This window comes from Solanum dulcamara, chromosome 10 (assembly GCF_947179165.1).
Source record: "Solanum dulcamara chromosome 10, daSolDulc1.2, whole genome shotgun sequence".
NCBI classification, from domain to species: Eukaryota; Viridiplantae; Streptophyta; class Magnoliopsida; order Solanales; family Solanaceae; genus Solanum; species Solanum dulcamara.
The window spans coordinates 63,930,236-63,941,003 of NC_077246.1; the positions used below are offsets into that span (position 1 = coordinate 63,930,236).

At 35.0% G+C, this 10,768-nt stretch overlaps 1 protein-coding gene across 1 annotated transcript; it reads left to right on the plus strand.

Annotated features, from left to right (window-relative positions):
• The first annotated feature begins 557 nt into the window (after positions 1-557).
• LOC129871041 (acyl-acyl carrier protein thioesterase ATL3, chloroplastic-like) lies at positions 558-7,339 on the plus strand. Its single transcript, XM_055945906.1, has 5 exons — positions 558-779; positions 876-982; positions 6,466-6,575; positions 6,677-6,772; positions 6,864-7,339. Exons 1-5 carry the CDS (start codon positions 622-624, stop codon positions 6,981-6,983), a joined length of 591 nt encoding a protein of 196 aa, XP_055801881.1. The 5' UTR covers positions 558-621; the 3' UTR covers positions 6,984-7,339.
• Positions 7,340-10,768: the final 3,429 nt, after the last annotated feature.

A 10,768-nucleotide genomic window follows, 5' to 3' on the forward strand; every position in this document is an offset into this window, starting at 1 on the left:
TTCTATCAGCCGTCATCACGTACCAACAACCACGATTAATCCACTACGTACTGCCAACTACTATGCCATAAAATATTACTCATAACCAACATCATCAATCAACACCATTCCAAATCGACACACATAATCACCGTTGTTAGTTATCACCATCACTAATTATCATATAAAAAAAATATTTTATTAATATAGTATTAGACTAATTTAGCATTTTAATTATTTGAATTTCATATTTATTATTTTTTAAATAAAAACAAATTTTATATATTTAGATATTGCAAAAACCAAATAGTCTTTAAATATTTAATTTTCATATCTTAATACAACCACTTAATATTGAGTTTTATAACCAGATTCAACCTCTAATTTTAATTGATTTTTAAATATTCAAATAAATTAGGCGTTATCTGCCCAACTTCATGCCAAACAATTCATTTGCTACCCCTATACACCCGTAGTATAGCAACTAGCAAAGCATCACCTAGAAAAGACTTTTTAGCTCACCTTCTTTTTTATATAAAAAAGGTCCTTTGGCCGTTGCAATAACCGAAGCATAAACCTTAACGCCAACATATACATACTTGAAACAAATTTTCCAATATTTCCAATCTCCATCTGCAAATAATGGCTTTGATTTGCAGCAATGACTTTACTTTAATTGGGAACCCACTGTTGCCATCTACATTTCCGGTCATGCAACTCCCGCATCGAAATTTAAAGTTATCAACCAGAAAATTGAGGAGTTTTCAAGCTCATGCAATTGATCTCAAAGGTACCCAAGGGTATGCATATATATCTTACTCCCTCCGTCCCAATCCAATTTACGTGATGTCGTAAAATTGCAAGTTTGAAGTCATATATTATCTGTGACTTTGCAGAATGGATGAGCTTCATCTCCACGAAGTTGAACTCAAAGTCCGCGACTATGAATTGGATCAGTTTGGTGTTGTAAGCCATGCTACTTATGCAAGTTATTGCCAACATTGTAAGCTTTATGGTTTCCATCTGCACTTGACTGATTTACTACTACCATATATTACATGTGCTTTCATTCATCAAAGAAACACTAATTTCTTTTGCACAAATAAATTGTAGTATTCGGGAAACCAGTAGTTATCAATTTTGAGAGGGAAAGCAGTCATCAGGTAAAGTAGACGTAGTTATCAATTTTCTAGTGTTCTTTCCAGTTCCTCATCTACGAGAAGGAAAGCAGTCATCAGTTACGACTAACTGATCAATTATGAAGTTAGTTTTTTCCTCCATATTTTTTCCCTTTCACTAAGGAGAAGTCTCTATGTAAAAAAAATTGTTATTCTTGTTTGGGGAGGAAGCACCACAACTAAAATTTGATATGATAATAAATAATAAAAATAAATTGGACACGAGAATTTTACGTGAAAAATCCTCAAACAGATAGAGGGGAAAAACCACAGGGTAAAAGGATCTTACTATGATAATATGAGTGTACATTGCTCTCAAATATAAGGAGAAAACAATAATTAACACTTCTCTCTTATAAAAGGAACAACTCATTAAAGAGGACACTCAAGATTACAATATTTATCTTGGTGTATAACTTTCTTTATGTTCTTACTCTTTTGGATTGTAATTTTTTGTGGGGATGATCAAAATGAGGGAAAGAGACCCTCTATTTATAGAAAACTAGAAACACGTAAAATTCGCGTAAAATCTGCGTATTGCACCTCCCTTTTTGACTACGCGTTCAAAACGTGTTTTGACTATCTTGCATTCTCCCACTTGAAGATTTAATTGAGAATTAATTAAGTCTTCACACAATCCTTTCTACCCAATTACTGCAATGTTACGTTTTTGCTAGGCCAACAGAAGATCGACACCATTTAAACTTGTTATTGTTGATCGGCTTCGTAAACATATCTGCTAGGTTGTCATTAGTGTGAATTTTCTGAATATCTACACTGCCTTCTTCCATCATCTCACGAACAAAGTGATACTGAACTCGTATGTGCTTTGTCCTTGAATGAAATGCCGGATTCTTCGCAAGATGCAAAGCACTCTAACTGTCACAAAATAGAGTAACCTTCTCTTGTTTTTGCCCGGCTACTCTAGTAACATCTGCATCCATATTGCCTCTTTGCTAGCTTGTGTAGCTGCTACATATTCTGCTTCCGTCGTAGATGTAGTCACGATAGATTGCAGTTTTTAAACCCAACTTACAGCTCCTCCAGCAAGAGTAAACATATAACCTGTGGTGGACTTGCTTTTATCAAGATCACCTACATAATCAGAATCAACATAACCTTTAACAGTAAAGTCTGATCCTCCATAACACATTGCAACATCTGAGGTACCCTTGATATATCTCAGGATCCTCTTAATAGTATTCCAATGCTCTCTGCCAGGATTAGCCATGTATCGACTAACCACTCCCACGTCTTGTGCAATATCATGTCTTATACATACTATGGCGAACATTAAACTTCTCACTGTTGATGCATACGGTACTCGAGACATCTCCATTCTTTCTGCTTCATTGCTAGGATTCATTCTTGAGGATAACTTGAAATTAATAGGAAGTGGGGTAGAAATTGACTTACAGTTTTGCATCTTGAAGCGTTGCAAAATTTTCTTCAAGTAGTTCTTTTGAAAAAGTCAAATCTTCCTATTATTTCTGTCTCGGTGAATTTGCATCCCTAGAATCTTATTTGCTGGTTCCAAGTCCTTCATTTCAAACTCCCTAGCCAACTGTGCCTTTAAATTTGTGAGACGATCTTTATTGGGGACTGCTACCAACATGTCATCAACATACAATAGTAAAATAATAAAATCTTCATTATCAAATTTCTTGTAATAAACACAAGGATCTCAACTATGTCTGTTGTATCCAAGGCTTATAATAAAGGAATCATATCTCTTATACCAACATCTCGACGCTTGTTTGAGACCGTATAGAGATTTGTTCAACCTGCAAACCAAATTCTCTTTTTTCGTGTTCTTCAAAACCTTCTGGTTGGAGCATGTAAATTTCTTCTTCAAGCTCTTCATGAAGAAATGCAGTTTTGACATCTAACTGCTTCAAGTACAAGTCAAATATAACACACATCGCCAAGACCACTTGAATTGTTGTGAGTGAAACCATCGAAGAAAATATCTTATTAAAGTTTATACCTTCTTTCTAAGCAAATACTTTTACCAACAATCTTGCACAATACTTCTCCACTTGATCATTACCATTGCATTTGATCTTATAGACCCATTTATTTCCAATGGCCTTTCTTCCTTGTGGTAATTGAACAAGATTCCAAATTTTATTTTTATGAAGAGCTTCAATTTCTTCTTGCATTGTTGCCATCCATAGAGATGATTCTTGGCCTTTCATAGCCTCGTAAAAATTTGAAGACTCTCCATCCTCTATTAATAGACAGTATGCAACATTGCCCTCCATAGAATAATCTGAGTGCCAAGCTGGTTCTCTTCTCTCCCTAGTTGACCATCAAACTTGTGGAGTTTCGATCTTAGCTTGCTCTTATTCTTCGTGTTCTGGTGCTGCTTCAGAAGAAACTGGAACTTCTTCTATTTCTTCAACTTCAACTATAGTAGTATCTGATTTTTCTTTCGAAGTGCTACCTTCTTTTGCTTGTATCTTATTTTTAACAAACATAACATCCCTGCTGATTACCACCTTGCGGGTAGTGGGATCCCACAAGCCATAACCCTTGACTCTATCAGCATACCCTAAAAAAATGCATTCCCAGAATTTCGAGTCCAACTTCAATTTTTCTTGGGTGTTGTATATAACATAAGCAGGACTTCCGAATATATGTAAGCAAGAATAATCAGCTGATTTTCCTGTCCACATCTCTATTGACGTTTTCAGGTCAATTGTGGTTGATGGTGACCGATTAATCACATAACAAGAGGTTTTGACTGCTTCTACCCAGAATAGTTTTTTCAATTCTGCAGTTGCTAACATAGCTCTTGTTCGTTCCAATAAGGTTTTGTTCATCCGCTCTGCTACTCCATTTTGTTGTGGAGTATATACCACTGTGAACTACCTTTTAATGCCTACTTTTATACAGAAGTTATCAAATTCATCACCAGCGTATTCTCCTCCATTATCTGTCCTCAAACACTTGATCTTTTTCTTAGATTCAAGTTCCACCCACACTTTGAACTCTTTGAAAATCGGAAAAATATCTGTCTTTCTCTTGATTGGATACACCCAACTTCTCCTGAACTAATTATCGATAAATGACACGAAATATTTTTCTCCTCCTAGGGACTCCATCGGTGCTTGCCAGACATCAGAGTGGACCAGATCTAATATTTCCTTGATTTTAATAGAGGAACTGCTAAACTTCCATCTGTGTTGCTTACAGGTAACACAATGCTCACAAAAGGGTAGTGAAACCTTTTTGAGCCTTGGAAGAAGCTTTTTCTCACCAAGAATATTCAAACCTCGTTCCAACATATGGCCAAATTTACGATGCCACATCATCGTTGATTCTTCAAATGAACTTGCTGACACGGTTGATGCTTCTCCTTCTTGGTGTATTTCAACTTTAAGCACATATAGATTTGCAACAAGTTTTTTTGCTTTCATCACTACAAGCGCTCCTTTTGATATTTTCATGACTCCACCATTAGTCTTATATGAACATTCATTATCATCTAATTGTCCCAAAGACAATAGATTCTTCCTCAAGTCTTTTACATGTCGTACCTACTGGATGGTGCATATCGTGCCATCATACATCTTTATTTTGATGGACCCAATACTAATAACATCTAAAGCATGATCGTCTTCCATGAATATAGACCCTCTTGAGAAAGGATTATAATGATGGAACCATTCTCTCCGGAAAGTCATGTGCCATGTTGCTCTTGTGTCTATGATCCAGACATCAAAGAAACGTTTTCTGCCTTCATTATTTGATATTGCTTCACTACATAAAATATCTCCATCATCCAAGGTACTTGCAACATTCCCTTGAGCATTTGATGACTCAGGGTATTCACTCTTCTTCTTAAACCGATAATCTTTCTTGAAGTGCCATTTCTTGCCACATTTGTAACACTTGATATTCTTCTTACTTCTTGATTGAGATCTACCATGATTGTGACTCCTACTAGGCCACGTTCTGTTGGTCTTCCTCTCACTATCATCAAAGCTTTAGCTTGGTGCAAATTTGCTTGTCTATTTTTCTTATTTTTGTATCAATTTTCTTCTTCTAAGACGACGGCTGCAATTTCATCGAAAACTAGACTATTCGTATTATTTGTCAGGTTGATGATGAGTTGATCATACGAGTCAGACAGATTTTGAAGTAGAAGCTCCACACGTTCAATCCCCTCTATTTTGCAACCCATTGTTGTAAGTTGTGAAAATAGAGTATTCAAAGTATTGATGTGTTCAGTAACCGACATTAACTTTGTCATTCGAAGAGTATGCAATCTTCTTTTTAAGAAGATTTTATTATACAAAGACTTGGCCTCATACAATCCCTTAAGAGTATCCCATATTTTATTCGCTGTCCATTTTTCAGCTACTCTAGACAACACTTGATCAGCTAAAACCAAGTGTAAATCAGCAACTACGTTATTGTCAATGTCGTTCCACTTGCTATCATTAGTAAAGTTTATGAGGCTGCCTTCAATTGCAGCTAAGCAATTGTCCTTTCTCAATACTGCTCTTATTTTCATTTTTTACAATGAGAAATTAGTCCCATTGAATTTCTCAACGTCAAACTTTATTGTACTCGACATTGTTATTTGTTTCACACTCTTTTAAATCTTTTTGAATATTTTTGCGAACAATCGTGACGAACTGTACCGTCATCGAAATTTACTATTCACATGAATAGTACTTTTCATCAAATTTTACTATTCACGAAAATTTACTATTCACAGATAGTACTTTCGCATAAAATAGACAGAATAATCGAGGGATCTGATACCACTGTTGGGGGAGGAAGCATCATAACTAAAGTTTGATATGATAATAAATAATGAAAATAAATTAGACACGAGAATTTTACGTGAAAACCTATCAAACAGATAGAGGGGGAAAACCACGAGGTAGAAGGATCTTACTATGATAATATGAGAGTACACTACTCTCAAATACAAGGAGAAAACAACAATTAACACTTCTCTCTTGTAAAAGGAACAACTCACTAAAGAGGACACTCAAGATTACAATATTTATCTTGGTGTATAACTCTCTTTGTATTCTTACTCTTTTGGATTGTAATTTTTTGTGGGGATGATCTAAATGAGAGCAAGAGACCCTCTATTTATAGAAAACTAGAAACACGTAAAATTCGCATAAAATCTGCGTAGTGCACCTCTCTTTTTGACTATCCGTTCAAAACGCGTTTTGATTATGTTGCAATTCTGAGATTATTGCTTTAGTCTTTTTCTATACAAGGATATATTGCATAATACTGGATATGAAATAGTACATTAATTATGACTTAAATGAAACAGGCCGTCATGAGTTTCTAGAAAGGATTGGCGTAAGTACTGATGAAGTGGCACGCAATGGTGACGCATTAGCAGTAACAGAGCTTTCACTTAAGTATCTAGCACCTCTAAGGGTATGAACAGTTGAACATCATTAAGAACCAATATTTATAATATGCATCTGTCACTATGTTATCCTGCCTGTTATCATTTATTTATTTCTTCACTGGTTCAGAGTGGAGATAGATTCCTGGTGAAGGTACGAGTATCCGACTATACAGCTGCTCGTTTATTTTTCGAAGAATTCATCTTCAAGCTTCCAGATCAACAAGTCAGTTACCTCTAGTATTATCGTTCAAATACCTAAAATTGTACATTTTATACTTTGTCAAATCTTACTGTATTTTCTTTAATTTTCACAGCCTATCTTGGAGGCAAGAGGAATAGCAGTGTGGCTTAATAAAAGTTACCGTCCTGTCCGAATTCCGTCAGAGTTCACATCAAAATTTGTTCAGTTCCTTCGCCACAAGGCATCTAACTAATGTGCTTCTCAACTAAATCCAGAAGAGTTCTTCTGAGGTGAAAATTTGATCTATTTATATACGGCCCAAAGATCTAGCACTTTTGGTCCCTCAATTTTTAATAAAAATTCAGAATTACAGCATCCTATGAAAATGCCGCAATTTCGTTTATATATAACCGCTGCAATATCTTGGATTTGTCCTTGAACAAATATCCAAACACCCCTTTGCTCATACTTGAGGTTTTCACAAGCTAATTGAACAAGACAATATAAAAAATTCAAGCATATGTATGGATGTACCATAAATCAGGCTGAAGTAAAAGTAAACACTAACAGGGTCTTAAGGCATTAATTGAGTGTCCAATTATCAATCAGAATGGCACTAAATAAGTTTGAAACGAAATATCATAGTATAGATTATATTGTTTTTGATGTACCCAAGGCGAAAAGAGAAGGTTGTTTAATCTGGAGTAGGAGTGCTAGTGCTAGATGAAACCACATTAACACGATCAAATCTCCTAGATGTCTGTTTGAATGCCATAATTGGAAAAACACCCAAGCCTAACCCTTGAATACTACCCGGGTTTTCGGGACCAAGTACTATACCAAGTGCATCATTAGGTGAAAATTCGGCAATACTTTCTTGCCTGTAACTTCGGATATTTTCAATTTTCTCCTGCGCAAAAGAAAAAAGCATGAACGACATGTTGAGTTGGCAAAAATTAGAATAAAATCAGAATGGTATAAAAGGATATTATCAAGTACACTCCAAGTGTTATTTCTTATTATACCTCAAAAAATTTGAATTATCATATGATAATAGCTACCTTAACTTATCATATAAAGTTTGAATAAGATAGATAGATAGAGAGAGTAACAACTGATTTATTGGTGAAATACAACTGCAAGGAAATCAAGTGTCAAGCTGATTTCAACATGAAAAAGCAAAAAAAAAAACAAACAGAACAACGATATAGGAACAGATCATCATCCATCAATAAGCTTCAAGTGTAATTTCAATAGAAACTAATTAACAAGACGCAAGAGTTATCTCCACGCCTCCAATGGACATACTGTCTCCACCTTTATTTGGAACCAGAGTCACTCCAATAGTGTTTTCATCTTCCAGGCCAATGTCCTCCAGCAATTCGGTTATCGCCAGCTGGAAAGTAACAGTTGCAACATGATCAGTCTCAGTAGCTCTATGAACATGTGGCAATCTAGTATAGCTCCCTGCAAACTGTCTTGTCAAACTCCTCTGCGTTCACATTATTTTCCATGTTCAGAAACACGTCGAACCTTATGTACTCTCTATTATCATATTTTATGTTGTTGAATGCTAACAGATCCTCTTGTTCATTTTTCTTTGAAACTGACGTGATAGCTGTGTTTTTTTGTAGTGGTTTCATCTCATCTTCTCCAATTTTGTCCATATTCATGTTGTGTATGGACTTGTTGGATTCATTGTCTGATGAGGGTCTTGGGACTTCATGAAATTTGCTTGTCAATGAAATTCAACTCATAAGTAGGTTTACATAGTGATCTAAGTTTCATTTCCCATCGAGAGGTTATGATACAAAAACTAGGGCTCTCGTGATATCAATTTCAACTTTAATCTATGTCGTAGCAGGTCTCATTTTAGACAGAGTAGCTTTATCCGAAATGATTGGAATGCCAATTGGAGCTACGATTATGCATAATGTATCCCATTCAAAGAAATGCTTCCTGAAATCAGTAGCTACATTTGCATAGTAAATATAGACATTTGTATGGTCTTCTTATGAATCAAAATCAATAAAGACATGATGCATGTTATACGCCCCTTTTTTGGACCGAGCCTTTTGTGGAAACCATTTTCAAGAAATCATTTCTATTTTTTTCAATTGATGACTAGATTCTTGTGAACTTACCAATGATGTCATTTTTTTCTTTTTGATAACGTCACCACTGATTTTTCCTTCTACCAAGTTATCTGACTTTTGCATGAGCTTCACATTCCTCTTACTTCCATTACCATCCACTACTCCTACAGCAGCAGCAAAATTCAAAGAGGGATCCGCAGAAGTACTCCAGAAAGGGCATTTATCTTGAGATTACTCAAAGGGGGGTTTATGGATTTGTAGGTGGTGCAAGGGAGATACGGTTTCAGCAAACTTGAAGCCATATCGTGCTCCTCCAATTGGAGCTCAGAATATTCACACGACTTAATTGAATCGAGCTTGATATGTTTAGTCAAAATAAAGGCATAATACATAAATATGTGTTTTAACTTGGTCTCATTTCATAGATATGCCTTCTAACTTTGGGCATGCACAAGTAGACACTTAAATTTGTGTAAAATTGAATAAGTAGACACATGTCTCCTACGTGACACAATACACGTAGGATTCCACATAAGACACAAAATTGTCATATAGAAGGACATGTAATTATTCCATTGAAAAAGAAAAGTGGCTAGACATTCAGTGCATTTACCGTACATTGGCAAGTAGTTTAATAGAACATTATTTTTGTGGATGATATCTCCCCTTCAATACATACTTTGTTGGTAATTTTCATTAATTCTAAATGTTCTTTCCATTTCATTTATTTTGTTCCTCTTCCTTGTTCTTTGAGCTCATTGCAATATTTGCACATTACCTTCCTACGAAAACACAATGCACAATTTACCGTTAGCTAAATAGATAGTTTCAGTAATCACATGTCTAGTTTTCGGGGTAAAAGGGAAAATCAAAGACTTTTTTTGAAGTCGGGTCAAATAGAAAGAGGAAATGAAGAGTAGGAATGTCAGATAGTCATTAGTTTGAAAGACAGTAAAATATTTTTACAGCTAAAATTTGTTAAACAGTACACAAAACTGTAGACAATATAATGCAAACTGTCTATTTTTCAGGCTTCTGTTCTTCCTGATAATAACGGAAGGAAAGAAAAAAAATGCCTAGCACCATGGCGAAATTTTTTGTGTAGTCAATAGTTATAAGTACAAATGATATACGCAATTCGTTTAAGCTGAAAGAAAATTGACAGAAACTTTATGCAGGTTCACTTGAAAACTCTTTTGGATCACTTAAAATATTAATATGATGAAAAAATACATCTTAAAGTAATGATCAAAGTTCATATAGTTTGATTTTCGAAAAGTGAAATGTGATAAGTAAACGTTAACGGAGGAAATACTATCTTTCTTCAAATTGGGATTGAGAAAGAAGGTAATAGTATAACTTCGAAGTTGTTCGTGAGGGTATAGGATCACTCCCACAAAATTTAAGTGTCTTCTTGAAAATTAAGTTGTAGTCAGGAGGGACTTCATGTTGTTAAGATTCAAACCGACTTCAACTAAGTCCAAATTGGCAAGATTAAAAAGTAGGAGGAATTCAATTTGGAGAAGTAAACTAAAGATGGAGGAATTCAACTTGGAGAAGTAAATTAAAGCAGGAAGAATTCAACTTGGAGAAGTAAACTAAAGTACGAAGAATTCAACTTGGAGAAGTAAACTAAAGTATGAGAAATTCAACTTGGAGAAGTCTTCTATATGAAGGTGTAGGTTAGCTATAAATATATGCTTGTATGCATGTAACTGTGTTTTTTTTAGAAAGAAGAAGCAAAGCTTCTTAGAGAGTTAGAGAGGAAGAAATAGAGAACAAAGCTCTTATGATAAAGTGAAGTGTCGAAACACTTATTTTGAGAAAGTTGTAAGAGTTTTAATTTGTGTGTAATATTTTGCTCCTTATGTAATAAAAATATTACTTTGGTCCACTACGCTTCCAACAAGTGGTATCAGAACTTTGGTTTTATACCGCCACG

Coding starts and splice junctions, on each gene's coding strand:
- LOC129871041 (XM_055945906.1), top strand. CDS start 622: ATGGCTTTGATTTGCAGCAATGACTTTACTTTAATTGGGAACCCACTG. Junction 983..6,465: donor TGCAAGTTATTGCCAACATT/GTAAGCTTTATG, acceptor TAAATGAAACAG/GCCGTCATGAGTTTCTAGAA. Junction 6,773..6,863: donor TCAAGCTTCCAGATCAACAA/GTCAGTTACCTC, acceptor TAATTTTCACAG/CCTATCTTGGAGGCAAGAGG.